The sequence below is a fragment of the Saccostrea echinata genome, unplaced genomic scaffold, assembly GCF_033153115.1.
Source record: "Saccostrea echinata isolate AGI-Se365-2 ecotype Australia unplaced genomic scaffold, CSIRO_AGI_Sech_v1 ptg000014l, whole genome shotgun sequence".
In the NCBI taxonomy this organism is placed as follows: Eukaryota; Metazoa; Mollusca; class Bivalvia; order Ostreida; family Ostreidae; genus Saccostrea; species Saccostrea echinata.
The window spans coordinates 17,181,762-17,199,760 of NW_026889763.1; the positions used below are offsets into that span (position 1 = coordinate 17,181,762).

Below are 17,999 nucleotides of genomic sequence, written 5' to 3' on the forward strand. Positions count from 1 at the left end.
AATGGAACTGGAAAACACAAGGACAAACAGCATTTATTCAGAGCTGAGAAATTAATTATCTGCGTCTTTGTTCTGAGTTTGCTGGTGTCATAAAACAAGAAAACTCATTCAAATGATACTCACGTATTTATTTTTCACGTGACAAATATTGCACCTTTTTATTGTGAAAAGTATTTTGGCATAAAAAAAAAATGACCAAAAAAAACTTTTACAATATTTCACTTAAATCCCGGTTTTAAGGAAGTAAAGAATTTTGTACATCTTAAGTGAGTGGCTAATTCAGTCATAAAGTTATTCACGTAGGAATCTTTCTCCGATTTTTTGCTCTCGAATATAACGACCAGACTGATCCTTGTGTCCACCTGTGTATAGAAGTAGGAAGAGTGAGATCCCTTGTCGTACATGTAGTGTATCTTGTCCTGGGCGTACAAGGATGGTTCCTCCCTGTCCCGCCCCTCCGTCAACATCATCACCACTGCAGGAAAATGATTGGCAGGTCTATCCTTAAATACAGAGATCAGTAATATATTTCAGAGGTGTGATTATGTCACTTTCTGAATGGCAATGTCCTAGTACTTATATAAATGGTCATACAATATCACAATAAATGTATAGTTAATACAGGTATGAACAAAGTGCCCAAAATAAAATATCACCAAAAATCTTTATATTGAGATTCATCTGTATCTTAAAATGTATAGTAATACATGTAAATGTTGGTTGCAAAAAAATATTACAAGGAAAATTATGAATTATGCATACGGATATCCTTACTAGGTCTGAAAATTACTACAATTTTAAGAATTTGAAGTAAAACTAGACATACCCCTGGGTAGGAGAAAATGGCAGGAAAAGTTTCCAGTCCCTGGGGTGTTTCCACCAGTCTCCCTGGGTACTGATACCCCCCGGGGAACACTCGCTCAAGACCCTGAGTGTTCAACACCAGGGAGACATGACAGGCATCAGACTTCTTATGGAATGTCTGTATTCTATCAGGATTCATTGTCATCAATAAACATTATATTCGAGTTCAATATAAAATATACATCTTAAATGTGTCAGTTTTCCTGTTTTTGAAACAGAATCTCTTCTTGCTATGCTTTGAACCCACTGATATCTGTTAGTTTTACTCTATATTTTAATTATATACTGTATCCTTATATGTTTGTTACAGTACAGTATCATCACAATCTCATTCTGCCAAGAAAATAGTGAAAACACAACTGCAATGAAATTACAGCTGAGTATTTGATTTTAGAATCATCATTCATCTCTATTCTTGAGAACTGAACATTTATTATTTAATTCATTAATGAAATATCAATTATTATCGTGATCTTATCCTTTTTATTACCTTGTGACAAAATCATCAGGAGTTTTACTTATCAAAGATTTCATCTCTGGGGGTGAGGCCTGCCTTTGTAAGATGTCATAAAAGTAGATACTAAACTGAAACAATAGCAGGGTTATACTAACAAAGTTATCAAGAATTGTGGTGAAATTGTAAATAAGATATTAAAACAATGCCTTAGAAAATAAACAAGTTATTTTTAGACAGAGTTCTAGAAATTGTAGGAAGTTGACTCACTTTAGAAAGCAGCAGGTTTTTGAATTTACTCAGCCACTGATACATAGCAGGCAAGGAACCATGTTTACTAGAGCTTCCAAAGGTAGATTTCTTACTCTGTTAATAAACAAGTGATTATATGAAATCAAACTGTTATGGTTCTTTTATGTTATGATTATAAAAATTAACAATTTTAACTAAATATACCTTGCAGATATTGGAATTTAATTACACACATTGTACTTTGTTGTTAGTGATTATAGTAGCAGTATACTCAACTCCTTAGGGTAAATGACAGTAGCCATTTTGAATAGTTTTCTCCTGAGTGGTTATACAGACATATACGTACTTCCTTTGGGTGGATTAATGTCGCCCAGCTGGTCAGTTTTGTATGGGCTTCATGAATATGTAACAGGGCGGTCAGGAATTTCCAGTCAGACATCATGGTTTGGGCAACCAGTAAATGGTTTAATATATCACACTCAAATCTACAAATACATGTATGTTGATTTTATAGAATGATAACTTTTTACCTGTATAATATCTTGAACATTTAATAAGGAGGACACATGAAACTCTCATCATGGAATCATCATGACAAAAGGATGCACCGTTCCCAAAGACACATCAACTGAACAGATAAACTTTGACAATTCTAGGCCTCACAGTGTGCTAGCAGTCATTCAAACACAATTTGGTTTTGCAAATATTTTTAAAAATGTTTAGGATGAAATACAGTAAAATAAATAATTATAAAAGCATTGAGGTGGCTTTCAGAACCCTTTAACTTGACCTATAACTGGTATTTATAAATTCAATTCTGAAATATCAACTCAGGTCTCAATATACAGAAGAACTATAAGAACAACAAATTCATTGACTTACCCGAATACAGTTTTAAGAGGTGCTAAAATTGGATGGTGAAAATTCTTGTTGTGTCCTGCTATAATTTCCTTGACGACCATGTTAAGATCTTCAAAGTTGATATGCTTCGTCATCCCCATGATGTGAACTTGTTCATAGCTAGTCCACCCTGTCAAGGAACTTTTGTGATACAGATGTAACTTTGGTATATTAAAGTCATCAATATCATGGACATATTGAAGTAAATTCAAAGTTCCATTCATTATTTCTGTATGTATTTTAAACTGGGTATCTCAAATCCTTAGTTATCTTGAAGATTTTTCTTTTATTTAAACAAGATTCCCATAAGCACCTGAGTAGGTACCATGATGTTTTCTCAGCAGGGATGGGTAATGGTAATGTGTAATGGTAATTGACAGTAATTAATTACAAATTTCGATGTAATTGAAAGTAATATGTAATTGGCCCAATTTTCAATTACATGTAATTGTAATTTAATTAATTACTTTTGAGAAAAGCATGTAATTCACAATTACTTTTCAATTACATTCAATTACACTGGTGTTTAATAAATGAGAAGTAGCCCCCTCCCCTTTTTTCAAATCCCAAACACTTTATTCAAGAAAGGTTAACTGATTTTTAGGACAAAATGAGAAATTCTCAGGCTATGACCTACTGACCCACCTCGGACTAGAATTCTGGACTCATGTGACATGTCACAATTCATGAAGACTGAGGACTCTATGTACATATTACTCATTGCATGACTATTGTATCCTAGAAGTTCAGGAATAGAGGAGTTTTAAAAATAAAGTGCATTTAAAGCATTAGAACTACCTAGCCCCACCCTAGGCCTGAGCCAATTTCATGATTTGGTAAAGGACTCATAGCTCACTGCTCATGCAAAAATTTGCATGCTGGGTGTCCATGAGTAAAGAAGAAAGAATAAATAAATTTTGATGCCCTTAGGCCCTAGGGGAACTGGATGAATGAAATTTCTATTTTATCTTCATCCATAGATGATATTCTTTACTAATTTTCAAGGGTCAAATTTTCATGGTTGGGGGAAAGGGGGGTAGTACAGGTTTGTAGGAACTTGGTTTCTTGCCTGAAGAAGTGTACAGTTTACTTGTATTTTTAATACTTGTAACATTTCATGGAGGATATGAATTTATGGGTCTCTTCATACCTTGAAAATAACAAAAATTAACCCCCCACAAAAATTAGTGATTTCACAGTATTCTAAAATTGGTTTAATTGTTTAAAAGGGTACTAAAGTTCACAGATAGTGACTGAGGGAAATACCATGGTAGTAATAGGTCACCAGGCAGGTGACAGTGAATGATGAGAATGGACAATGATAGGTCACCAGTTGACCTAAAAACTAAAAATGTGCTTGACCTTTCGGGTAAATAAAGGTATAATTATAAACATAATAAAACCTACATGTAGGTAGGATACAAATTGATTGTCTCTTGTCTGGCTTGTGTAAAGAAGCAGAGTTGATCACAGAGATGAGCCAGTAACTTCTCAAATTCGATCGCATTACTGGTCATTCCAAATCCTTGTTCCTCCGTTGATTTCACTGCCTCTTCAACGCGTCTAAAATCATGCATCAGGGTCTGATAACAATGCTTAAGTGTCTGCAATCAACAAAAATCTTAGTACTTTAATTCTCAAAATGTCATACTAGTATTTATATATTATACATAACGTTTTTACAAGTATTAACATTAAATTATAGAAAAGCATAATTTTTCTACAAAATATTTACAAATTTTTGCTACTACATGAGTATCTGCATATGCTAGATGTCAATCATACATGTCTCTAGAAAGAGATTAAAAGTTGAGTACTGGTAGATTTTTATTTTTTCTCAAAGTTTAACCTCTTTAGTCTTACATGTTTCACCATTAAACATAGTATTTAATAGATCACTGTAAAATAAATTACATCTTTTGATCTCGTAAAGAAGCTCTTCTGTTCTAAAAATCCAAGTGACATGTAGGTCTTCTCAACAGTGGCAAACTGTGAAAGTGAAAGTAAAAACAGGGCCCAGGAGGAACCAAACATTGCCTTGTAGGCCTCTCTCTCCTTTTCCTGTTAAAAAAAAATCCAGTTCAATGCAGACAATTAGCTTTTATCAGAACTAATTCCTGGAAAAGGTAAAAAAAAAAAAAAAATCAGGAAAGGGGGAGGGGTTGCTGTTCACATTCAATTTAATGAAAACCAATCAATATGTTCCCCTATGTTAATTACATGTATGCATGAGAGAAAGTAAAAAAAGGAAAAATGAGTTTTTAAAGAAACATGATAAAAATCCAACTTAGTAGAATTCAAAATAACTCAAAGTATGAACTAACTTACAGCAAGTTCCTTAGCTTTGTCATGTTCACAGTGACTAACATGAGAAAAATAATGTTCCAGAAACTGTTCTTCTTTCTCACCATTTAGAGATACTAAACTCAGACTAGACATCTTTATCTAAAAATAAAAAAGATAGGACACTTGATTCAAATATTTGGTATTATCTTTGCAGGTTCTCTTCTCCTTCCTGATAAATCAGAATTAAATCTATTTGTCAAATTTTTGTGTGAAACCTTCCCAGAATTCTTTTACAACCATGATGTCACGTGATAATGGTATTGCAGTTATCGAAGTTCATTCTTGCAAAGAGTTTAAAAGATGCAAAAAATAATTGCACTCTTAATAAAAATTACATGATGACTTTTATTAATAAAAAATTTGTACTGGATCTATTTAGCCTCCATTATGGAAATGCTACTTATATACGCATACATGTGATATGTACCGGCGGTACGCAAATTGTACAGTTTTTCGAGCCCATTCATCGTGTACTGGCGGGACACCAAAATTCACGGAATATGAAAATTTGTACAGTATTTTGAATTTCTCGCTAAACATGCTAAATGCCGCCATTTTCCTCTCATTCTCGCTCGTGAGACACTGGAAAACGTCACCTGTGTTTGACACTTGACCTTCCGAAGTACACAAACCATCGCGTGGAAGGTGTGAACTGCCAATTGGGATAATTATCTTGCTATAAATCCGTATCAAGATACCCCTTTAGGTAGCTTTATTTTTAAAGGGGTACTTAATTATAACTGTTAATGTTTCGTAACTTGATTGAAAAAAATTAAGCCAACTTCTAAAGTTGATATACATGGCTTAATATACATGAATCTGACCCAGATGTTCGTAGGTATAAAATATACGATGTTTATTACCATGATTAAATGAAATAAAGGATATAGTTTTTAAGTTTTTATGTGCTGAAATTTATGTATGATTGCTGCTGTTATTTAGCATTGCTGATGTATATATCAGTAATATGAACAAGACGATGACATTGACTCTCACAATAATACTATATAAAGCTGGCAAACAAACTAACATCTAAGCTAGCTTAATTTATAGTCGATACATAAGAACATTGTGATTATAAAACACAATATATGAAATTTTTAAGCATTCAAATCTCCATTACAACATTTGCAACAATATATATATGTTGGTTTAGAAATAAGGTGCCTTTAATATGAGAAGAATTTAAGCGATATTTTATACTATTTTTTGTACCGTTTTTTGATAGGCAGTGTACAGTTTTTTCACCCATATTCCAGTTTTTTTATGGCTCCTGTACAGTTTTGTGGTCTTTGACTTATCACATGTATGATATACGTCATGGGATGTCACAGTTTTGACTGAGTTTCATGAGTCTTACTGTTAGAGGTCGATCAAAGTTAAAAGTGTAGGCTATGATAATGGTAAAGTTTATTGATGGTATCCGGTGATATATATAAATACAACTGCGTTCTCCCAATGGTCGCACCATAAAACATATTTTAGCGAATATGGATTCTGACAAAAAAAGCAAGTAATGATTCGCTCCATGTTTATTTATCATGACTATAGTAACGAGCAAATCATTTGCCAAATGCAAGTCAGTGATCAATGAAGGACAATAAATATAAACTCTGTTTTTAAGTTAACTCCAAATAGTGTCAATAGACCGAGACATTATGTGATTCATCCATCTTTTTTCAGTTTCAACAGAGACATAAAAAACATAAAATTTTTATATCTCTGGTTTCAATAAAACTTTTAACAACCTGGAGTATAGAATGATCTTGTTAATTATCTTTGTGATAACGACTTGGATATTGTCTTACTTGTTAAAGTAAAAATGTGCTGTCTTTGAAACATCTCGCATATTTTATATTATTTTCAACAACATTGCCATGATTGTTTTTTCATTCACCTCAAGCAGGAAGACAATTTTCGTTACTAAATGAAGAAGGAATATGCTAAGAGATCGTAATTCCGAAATACTAAAGGGCCCTTACTGCTACAAGTGCTTGTATCTAACTTTATTTTTTTTTTAACCTTTGCACGATATTTTTTTCCAATTAAGTATTTTTTTTTTAAAAATAAGAACCAATTTAGAATGCCGGGGGGGGGGGGGTGCAATCCCTCTCAAAAAAGAGGCCGATGGGCCACAACGCACATGAGTCATCTTGGTCAGGAATGAAAAATCTCTCTTTATTCCTATGAAAATGAAGACACCATAATGTGACCCCACCACAGGCCCAAGGATTTATAACTCAACTGAACTTGAATCCATCCACTGCTGATAGGGATGCTTCAATATCAATATGAATATATTTGTAACTTCTGTCCTGTAGGACGTCAACAAGCAACGGGAAACTGTAACCTCCGTCCCATAGGACGTTAACAAGCAACGAAATACATGTAGCTTCTGTTCCATAGGACGTTAATAAGCAACGAAATACATGTAGCTTCTGTCCTGTAGGACGTTAACAAACAACGAGATGCATGTAGCCTCTGTCCTGTAGGACGTTAACAAGCAACGAAATACAAGTGAACTCTGTCCCATAGACCGTTAACAAGCAACGATATACATGTAGCTTCTGTCCTGTAGAACGTTAACAAGCAACGAGATACATGAAACATCTGTCCCATAGGACGTTTACAAACAACAAAATACATGTAGCTTCTATCCCATAGGGCGTTTTACAAGCAAAGAGATAAATGAAACCCCTGTCCCATAGGACGAAAAACGATGTACATGTAGCTTCTGTTCTATAGGACGTTAACAAATAACGAGATGCATGTAGATTCTGTCCCACATAGGACGTTAACATGCAACGAAATACATGTAACGTCCGTCCCGTAGGACGTTAACAAGCAACGAGATACAAGTAACCTCTGTCCCATAGGACGTTAACAAGCAAGGAGATACAAGCAGCTTCTGTCCTATAGGACATTAACAAACAACGAAATACATGTAGCTTCTGTCCCATAGGGCGTTGACAAGCAACGAGATACATGAAGCTTCTGTCCCAAAGGACGTTAACAAGCAACGACATACATGTAGCTTCTGTCCCATAGAACGTTAAAAAGCAACGAGATACATGTAGCTTCTGTCCCATAAGACGTTAACAAGCAACGAGATACATGTAGTTTCTGTCCTTGGACGTCAATGGATCGAGTTAAAGAAGTGAATACATTTTTGCATATAAATCTTCGAAAAACCATATTGTATATTGTGACACATTTAGAAGTTGACAAGTATCAAAATAAACAATGAAATTAGTGGCTACTCATCGTAACTAATAAAGAGGCAAGAGGGAGGGGATATGAACCTACATTTATAACTGTCAAATTTTACTGCATTATTTGTTCAGTTTAGTTAAAATGATAGTTTGTAAATGTTTTTGCACTTAAAAATGCGTAGATCATAAATTTTGAACATATAATATCATGAAGAGCGATATTGTCTATGTATTTTTTTGAATGACCCTCTTACATGTCGCCATATTTTATTCCGAGATAAACAAGATACCTGGCTTTGAGCGTTATCCCGAAATAGAATTATTAAATAATAATTTTGGGGACTTCGTGATAAGACATAGTTTAACACCTTATCGCGGGTTAACACCACCTTGACTTTGGACATAATACGAATATTTCCCTCTCAGGCTAAACAAATATTTTCATCAAACTCAAGTTTTACCCCCGTTTTAACCGAGGACTGAGAATTTTGGGATTTATTTTAAATAAATTTATTTATAGTTGAAATCAGGAATACATGTAGGTATTCCTCATGAATTGAAGCAAATACATGTACCAAACTAAATAAACATGTGAGAAACAAAAGATACCGAATATGTACTACCTGAAAATGAGCACTAGCAAGAAAAAGAACTCGGTTTATATATTATTTTTTTTTGTTAGATCCACGCCAAGTCCTCGTCGATAAGATGTCCTTATCATCATTCAATGCATCGTGACGCAGTTCTCTAACGACACGCTTGTGCCTCGACATCTTAAATTCAAGGTAGGTCCATATAAATATATGTAATGAGCCTTGAATAATGAATAATTCAGTATAGATATAGTACGTTTTCCGGCATGTTATTGTTTACACGTGAACGGAACTGTAAAATGGGACAGTTAAAGTGGTGGTTCCTTACTATGACACTGGAAATCTCAAAAATGTATGTGAATACATTGTACGGAGGAGGTTTGTAAACAGGAACATCACTTATTGTGTCTGAGTTATTTTATCTGAGTTAAGCATGGTGTGAATCCCTGTACTTACTCAAATTAATAACTGAATTTTTTCCCCTTCGTTACTTATTCGCAGTCCAACCATGTGATCGATGTTCCCAATAATTCCACTTTATTTATTTTTTATATACATATCATTTTGGAAACATTCAATAAAAGCGTACAATTTTATATATATTATGTTAATAGTAATCGAAATTTGCACAGGCATTGCTATTCAGCGACATTAACCAGTTAATTGGGTTGTTTTACTATTGGTGTCACTCAGAAATAAAATATTTACTGTTGTAAAATGCGCTCCCCGCGGGCGCTGGGACAAGTCATTTGGACAACATGCATACGTGCTGTTTGTTAAATGTCTGACTGCGAATTTATTAATAAAGAAAGGTGTAGGTAAATATGATTGTTTTATTTACTTTCGATATGGAGCTTACAAGTCTTTGAGAAACCATTTTATAACAGGATGTGAATATATTTTTAATATTTAAAACAAACATATACATCAGGGAAGGATCCAGGATTTTCTTCCGGGGGAGGGGGGGGGGGCAGCTCTAACAAATGTCAGACTCAGAAATTTTTTGACTAGCCAAAATAAAAAAATTAAGGAAAAGAAAACCCGTAAACAACTTGCCCAAACCTAAAAAACCTATTTCTTGAAAGGGGGAGAAGACACTTTCCTAAGTCAATTTTCTTCAGATACATGACTCTACATACCATTCTAAGAGAGGTCTAAGATCATTTTTTCGTTACTTTTACATAGAAATGAAAACTGAAAAATTCCAGGGGTTCCGGACCCCCTCCCCCCAACCCTCCTAGATACTTCCTTGTATACACACACACACAGAGGGGGAAAAGAGAGATAGAGAGAGAGAGAAATTTTTACGTCAGGGTAAATGTAAATCTTATAAGATGCAAGTCCACATGAATAATTCGACTATGTCTCATTAGCGATAGAAAAAAGGGACCTAGCGTTGCTTGATGCAATACTTGACGGATATAATGACTATCCACACGGGGCATGTCAAAATATACGTTTTTTAAAGAATGTTTTTGAAAGCATATGAAATTGAACAATATAGGAAATAATTCAAATTGTATCCTCTGCCGTTAATCTTTGGGGGGTTTTAAACACACATTCCAAATCTTCTAATTTGTATGGGCATTTTCAGGTATTCCTTGTCGGTGTGAATGTTCCAGACATTTATGTCTGTATAACACAGATTGACAGGGTTAGTTTCATTGTAAATAATATTGTTTGCATGCATAGTGTGTGGTGATTTATTTCTGCCCCCTACATGCAAGATAAATTATGTTAGCCTGCGAGAAAAGTATGTCAACAAACCAGATAATTATGTCTATATGCATTACAATTATGTTGACATGCAAGTTACTAATCTTTTTAGAGAATCTAATTTTAATGTTTGTAAACGTACTTACTAAGGCCGGTGTACGACATCATACAAGCAAGATGCAACAGAATTATGTTGACATGCGACTTATTTATGTTAACATGCAAGATAGTTATGTTAACATGCAAGATATGTATGTCAACATGCGACTTATTTAGTTACTTACATACAACTGTGATGATACTGCTGCTGCACCATCAACGTCCTCAGCCAAGCCCATCCCTCATCGTGTGTTTCGATCCCTAGCTCGGTACACTCTCAGGATGGGGAGTCCACAGTGATGATCAGTCACTGCACGTTGGTAGTGGGTATCCAGCTACTAGTGCCTCTCTTTATCCAAACCCAACATGATGATCTTTCTGCTGCTTGGGCCATCCTTAGGACTGCTGTTCTCCTGCTTCTCCCTGTCACCCTCAACCTAGACTAGAGAACATCCCCCAAACTGACTGTGCCGGGAAGCCTCTACATCCAACCTCTACTGGATAGTTCCAGGTCTGCCGTCCTTTCTCCCTACATTCTGCCAGCAATGGGTCATATTTTGCCTTCTTTTCATGGGCTTCATCGCATCTTTCTTCCCTGGAAACTGTCAGCTCTATGACAATGATCTTCTTTGTACTTGATGACCACAGTACCATATCAGGGCTGAGATAAGTTGGAATTATCACTGGGAATGTCAGTAATTCTGACCTAGATCTACAGCCAGCTTCCAATCGTCTGCCTGATTAAGTATTCCGGAGGTCTTCTCTTCTATCTTCTTCGCTGTTTCACCCTTTTTTACAAAGCAAATCTGTGTATGTTTCTCTGTTGTCTGTTTGCTTTTATTCTGCCGCTTTCTCTATAGTGTCTGTCATTTCTTTTAGAACCTGATTATGACGCCATGTGTGTCTTCCCTGTGATAATGCCACCTGGCAGGAGGATAGAATGTGCTGTAGGTTCCTCTTTTTCCACAAAGGGGGCACTCTGGTGTTTCTATATGTATGAAATCCCGTCTGTGGAGATTGTTGTTGGTAGCTGGTGTTGGTAGATCGTACACTGAGCGAAGTAGAAATTGAAGTTGGAACTGCGGGTATTTCCAGATGTCTGCCCAGGATATTGTCCGTTGGTCTATTTCCCATCTTGTCCAAGCCCCCTGGACTCCCATCTCCACTGCCTTAGCTTGTCGGTTTTCTTCCTCTCTGGCTCGGATCTCTTTCTGCATCATGCTACGTCTCTCTGTTATGTCAGCCTTCTTCCAAAAGCTGCTTTTGGCTGTCCCTAAACCTTGCCTTTCCACCGCCACTGTTTGTGTTTCAATCTGCTCTCCGCCTCTTCTACTGTCTTTGTTGCTGACCATTTCCGCCCTGCCCGTACTTCTACTCCAGATAATCGGACCTTATCATCTCTAGAGCCCTTTAAAGTCATGACAAGCCTTGCTCTGCTGGTCTTAAACTCTTCTACTATTGATGTCACAGGAAGTTGTAGTTTGGCTGATCTGCTATACAAGCCGATTGATGTAAAACTTGGTTGTACACCAAACCATTTCCTGAGGTGTTTATTGATGATTCTCTCCAATTTCTCCACTGTTGATGTTGATATTTCGTAGAGCATCAATGACCAGGCTAAGCGTGGTAAGAGGCCATGTTGGTAAATCCATGCCTTGAATTTTCCTGGTTATCCTGTTTTTCTATGTTCCTCATCCCTTCTCTTACTTGTTGTTCTATTTTTTGAATTTTGGCTTTATCTCCAAGTGTTTCGTCAAACCATTTGCCTACGCACTTTATAGGGTTTCCGATGATAGATATAATATTCTCCCCCTGGATTGTTAGCTCGAATTTTTGTGTAACTTTCCCTTTCTTTATTATCAAAGATCATGACTTCTTAGGTTTAAAGGCCATTCTTGCCTATGAAGCTGTTTCTTCTAGAGCCTTTATTATCCCTCTTGCTTGGATTTAGGTATCTGTTGTTATTGTAAGATCATCCATAAGCCCTCTGTTTGGTGGTTGCCTGATGTTGCTTGATGTCTTGGGACCTCTGGTTTCTCTCTCTCTCCGGTCTTCATGATCATATTCATACCCATTACATACAGGATCACTGAGATGGTACAACCTGTCACAATTCCCTTCTGCAGTTTCTGCCAAGATGTTGTAAAACTGGCCGTTGTGAAGCGTAGATGTATCCCTCTGAAGTAACTTTTGATCATCCTCCGAAAGTGTTCTGGTATATGGTAGTGATCAAGGGCCTCCTCTATGAGCGTATGTGGGATCGTTCCGTATGCATTTGCTAAATCTAACCATACAACCGTGAGATCTTTCTTGCTGACTTTCGCTTCATGGATTAGTTGTGTTATGATGCTAGTATGTTCAATACATCCAGAGAACCCAGGTACTCCTCATTTCTGTACTGATGTATCCACATACTGATTCTTGGACATGTAAGTTGTCATCCTTCTCGCCAGGACTGAGAAAAAGATTTTCTTTTCTACGTTTAGCATTGAGATTGTCCGGAACTGATTTATCCTCTCAGAGTTCTCCTCCTTTGGTACAAAGCACCCCTCAGCCTTCAAGATGGAATCTTCCCTCTCCTCCATACCACTCTTACTAGTTTCCATAGGTGTCTGAGAATCTTTGGGCATCTCTTATAGGGGATACCATTGGGGCCTGGTGCTGATGATGTTCTAGCTTTCTTTACAATATCTTGCACTTCTTTCAATTATGGTTCCTTTTCATTCATTGGCTCCTCTGGTTCTGGTACCTCTTCTATTCGATCACATGATCCTAAGCGTTTCCACTGCTCTTTGTCACCATGTGTTTCTTCCAAGTAGTTCTCAACCTCCTCCTTAGAGCTCTTAAGTGCCCCTAACTTTGAACCTTCAAGGGTTGATTTGGTAAATCTGCATGGGTCTGCTATAAACTTTGCTCTCTTCTTTCCTCTCTCTCGTGTGGCTTTCCTTATCCTCTCTGCTCTCTGAAGGTTGTTCCTCTTCTCTCTCAGAGTTGCTCTTAGCTTGCTGAGCCCTATTTTCTGATCTTCATTTGCTGTTCTATACTGTTTGGTTATTGCATTGATCTCTGCTCTTAGTTTTTGTATCTCCTGCTGGTGTCTGTTTGGTTTTCCTATTGGTTCCTCCCTACGCGTTCTCTCTTTGGTCCCAAAGCGTTCAACTCCTAGAGTGTGTACTATCGTAGTCAATGATGATATCTTCCTCTTCACATCACCTACCAGTGTGCTATGTAGGATTTTGTCTAGGTCATTGTCAAATGATTCCCATCTCTTGTCGTCTGTTGATGGCCACTGTACTGCTGGTTTCCTATTTTCACTAGATGGTTCTGGGGTTGTCGGGTGTCCGCTTGACTTGTCTGGTTCTGGCTCCATGCTGTCCTGAATAGCATCAGTTGGTAAAAGGTCCCCAGTACTGTGGTGTTCATCCTGACTGTGGTCCTTCTCCGTCTGATCAGTGTTACTTGTGCGTCCCTCAAGTTGCCTCTCAGGTCTGCATTTAGCCCTTGCCTGATGTATTTATCAGGCAAGAGTGATTGATGTATTGCTTGATGTATTTATGTAAACATGCAACATAATTATGTAGACATGCGACTTATTTATGTTAAGATGCAGGATGATAATGTTAACATGGAACTTATTTGTGTCAACATGCTACTTATTTATGTCAACACTCAACTTATTTATGTAAACATGCGAGTTATATTTTAACAGCAAGATATTTATGTCAACATGCAAGATTATAAGTTGCATATCAACATACATATATCGCATGTTGATATAAATAACTCGCGTGTTAACATAATTATCTTAAGTGTTGAAATAAATAAGTTGCGTGTCTACATAATTATCTCACATGTTAACATAAACAAGTCGCATGTCATCATAATTCTGTTGCATCTTGCTTGTATGATGTCATTTAATGGCGTTAGTAAGTAAGTTTACAAATATTAAAATAAGATTCTCTAAAGAGATTGGTAACTTGCATGTCAAAATAATTATTTTGCATGTTGACATAAATAAGTCGCTAGTCGAAATAATTATATTGCATGTTAACATCATTTATCTTGCCTGTGGGGGGGGGGGGGGGGGGGCAGAAATATGCCACCATAAACCATACATCATAAAGTTTTCTTTCTTTTTTTTTTATTTTTCAGGGACATGAAAAGAATGTACAGTAATGAGACGAATTATGAAAACTGGTAATTATTCAAAATATTTATCCAATCTCTACCCCAGCTCCTTTCAAGGAGAGGAGCAGAAACTTTTTTAGCACTGTGATTTGTCACAAAATCGGGGATCATCTCTCCCAGACCATAGATTGCAGTATCATTTAAACTCTAGTATGTTGTTGCTGATATCTTAAAGCTTTATTAGAATCTTGTTTCATAGTCATATATAAAGTGAAAGGTGTTGTGAAATGGTGACACGACCCTAACTCTAGGGACTAACCTTGATTTATGAATTCAAACTTTTAGCATGTTGCTGTTGTACATGTCACTTTGAAGCCTTTCACTGCGATATTTAGAGTTAAAGATGTTGTCATTTAAGGCCATTACTTTGAGATTCAAGGTTATGATGTTTACAGGTAGGGATGTGGAAGACATCTGTATAAAGATGCAGTTTTGAATTTCCTCTTGAGGTCTTAAAATTAATTACTAAAGAAAAGTTGTACATTTTTTCGATCAAATCCCTCTTTAATTTTAAGTTCTTCTGTTGTTCATTCATATCTGATTATGTTGTTTGCTTCTTCTTTTGTCTAGACTTTTTGCTGCTGATCCTGTTTTTCAGTGTGTTGATCAACTGCTTCTTTTTCTACCTCTACCTTAAAGGACCTAAACATCGACTTCCGGTTCAAACTGAGGAGAACCGGTTATGTGCTTACTTCCGGGGAGGCTTGGGTAACAATATGTTTCAGTATGCCTCAACTTATGGGATAGCCCGGGCCAGGAACATGACTATAGGAATAACGCCTACATCCTTAATGTTTAATACTTTTAATATTTCTACTAAATTTTTAATCGGCAAACAGTTTTGTGAGACTGCAGAAAAAGTCGTAGAGAGGAGACCTTGTGCATATGATAAAGGTTCCGTCCATCTTATTAGAAAAAACAAACTGAACTACATTCATAAATCATATTTACAGTCGTGGAAATATTTTCAAGATGTGGAGAGCGAGATAAGGGAGCAATTTGTGTTCATGGAGGATGTTCAGCACAAAGCACAGACGCTTATAGAGACACTGACTAAACCCTTTTCTAGTAAAAATCTAACGATAGTGGGCGTCCATATACGAAGGGGTGATTATAAAAATGAAAAAAATGTCAAATATGGATATACTTTAGCCACAGGGGAATATGTCGGTAGATCTTTGAAATATTTTAGGGATAGATACAAACCACTGGTGTTCATCGTTTTTACAAATCCAAATATGGAGGATCTCAAATGGTGCAAATATCATATAAAAGGAAGTGATGTTGTTTTCGCGCCAGAAAGCGCGCGGGAAGTTGACATGTGCGCCATTTCGATGTGCAATCATACAGTTATGACTGTTGGATCGTTTGGTTGGTGGGGGAGTTTTCTGGCCAATGGTACAACTGTTTACTTCAAAAACGTAGCTAGAAACGACAGCAATCTCAGAAAAGACTTCAGCTCCGACATGTCGGATTATTTCTATCCCGGTTGGATAGGCTTGGATTGAAAAAGTTATATTCAACATGTGTTCAATGATATTTCTAAACAAAACATTGGTTTTGACTAACATTTATTAAAAACATTGATTCATACGTCATGTTTTTTTACGTCAGATCACGGAATTTTGTATGTAATGATTCTAGATCTCATTTACATGTAAATGCAAAGAAAATCCCTACTTTGATCTCTAGATGTTTCTCATTGTTAAAATTAAAAATGTTGTTAAATTCTTCCCCTTCTTGAACCTTGTAGTCACATATAATAATGCTAAATGTGTAGAGGAAATCGGAGAGGTATGCCAGGATTAAAAGCAAGGAATACCTCGTGAAGGAAAGAAACTGAATTCTATGGAGCAAATCAGAGTATGTAGATCGAACCGTCACCAGTTATTCCGGGATGAAGGTGGGTGTGGGTAGGGTTTGAAAGGAGTATCATTTATTCGAATAGGTGATATCACTTTTTGGCAGTAAATACCAAAACGGCGCCTCATAGTATCTCCTCTTCTAACCAAGGAATTTTGTTTCAAAATGGGTATCATTTTGGTGGAGTCATTTGATCAAATACCAAATAAATAAAATCTATCAGAATTTGCTTTTTGACAAACAAATAACGATTTTGATCCCAATTGCACCCCTATTAATTCCCTTTCGACTGCATTTATTTGTACAGGTAGATCATAATTTATCACAGCAATATAAACACATTTGTTTGGTAATTTAACGTCATGTACCAAATACTTTAATAGTCTGATTTTCTTAAAAAAAATGTCGAATACCCATTCAGGAATATCCTGAATTCTCGTGGTTTTCTAAACAAGTTTCAATACAACTATTATTCTCTTTAAGGATTAAGGATACCTAACTCAAACAAAAATTTGATGCGTAGATTGATGTATATTTTTTCACTGATTTTGAATAGAAATGACATAAATGATAAATTCCTAAAATGTAGAAAGAAATCTTAAGTATTCTTTGGTGCTTAGATATGCGACTTTGTGTCGTTTTCTATGTAATACATGTTTGAATATAAATCTATGACGAATATTGCTAATACACTCCCTTTCCGATCTACACCACTACAAAAAAAAAATACGTAAATGACTGATCCAGCAATGTCGAGAGAAGAACAAGAGAATGTCCGTGCAAGATCAGATCCAGCTCTGAGGGGCAACAATGCTTATTAGCATGATATGAAAATAGACGTGACCTGTGATGTACTGCAATGATAGCAAAAACATTTTACACTATGTATTATATAACAATTGAAGTAAATAAAAGAAATGAAATACTGTATAATTTTTTTTAAATGCAATTTTCTCCGAATGCCAAGATACCAATAGTTTTTTATCCTAAAATGTATTTCTTGATCAATTTTCAATTAAACAAGATGTGTTTGTGAAACAATGATGCCCCCGTATGGCAACTTATAGCGAAGGTTAAACTTTCTCAAACGCAAATCAATTATGTTGGTACCCAAAGTAAGGTCTATTACAGAGGAATATACTTGTAAAATATGAAAGCCCTGGCAGGAACATTGGAAAGATATGGAAAAGGTTAAAATTTTTCAAAAGTAAGTCAAACATCAAGGTCAAGGTCAAAATTAATGGTGCCCAAGGAAAGGCCTTCTTACAAGAAATACACAAGTGAAATGTGAAAGCCCTAGCACCAACCATTTAAAAGATAGGGCCAAGGTTAAAGTTTTTCAAAGTAGGTCAAACTCCAAGGTCAAGGTCAATGGGCTATAATTAATTGTTGGTATCCAAAGGAAGGTCTTGTCACAAGGATAACATATGTGAAGTATGAAAGCCCTAGCAACAACTGTTCAAAAGATATGGCCAATGTTAAAGTTTTCAAAAGTGGGTCAAACCCAAAGGT

The 17,999-nt window shown here is 36.0% G+C and overlaps 2 protein-coding genes across 2 annotated transcripts; one reads left to right on the top strand and one right to left on the bottom strand.

Moving 5' to 3' along the window:
• Positions 1-111: 111 nt before the first annotated feature.
• LOC133187309 (KICSTOR subunit 2-like) lies at positions 112-6,689 on the bottom strand. Its single transcript, XM_061322671.1, has 10 exons — positions 6,625-6,689; positions 4,799-4,915; positions 4,385-4,531; positions 3,893-4,074; positions 2,453-2,590; positions 1,917-2,055; positions 1,589-1,684; positions 1,355-1,449; positions 827-989; positions 112-503 (listed from the first exon to the last, which is right to left on the bottom strand). Exons 2-10 carry the CDS (start codon positions 4,907-4,909, stop codon positions 219-221), a joined length of 1,356 nt encoding a protein of 451 aa, XP_061178655.1. The 5' UTR covers positions 4,910-4,915; positions 6,625-6,689; the 3' UTR covers positions 112-218.
• Positions 6,690-14,586: 7,897 nt separating this feature from the next.
• On the top strand, positions 14,587-16,374 carry LOC133187310 (galactoside alpha-(1,2)-fucosyltransferase 1-like). The gene is made up of 2 exons (XM_061322672.1): positions 14,587-14,633; positions 15,195-16,374. The coding sequence occupies exons 1-2, from the start codon at positions 14,612-14,614 to the stop codon at positions 16,130-16,132; spliced, it is 960 nt and encodes a 319-aa protein (XP_061178656.1). The 5' UTR covers positions 14,587-14,611; the 3' UTR covers positions 16,133-16,374.
• Positions 16,375-17,999: the final 1,625 nt, after the last annotated feature.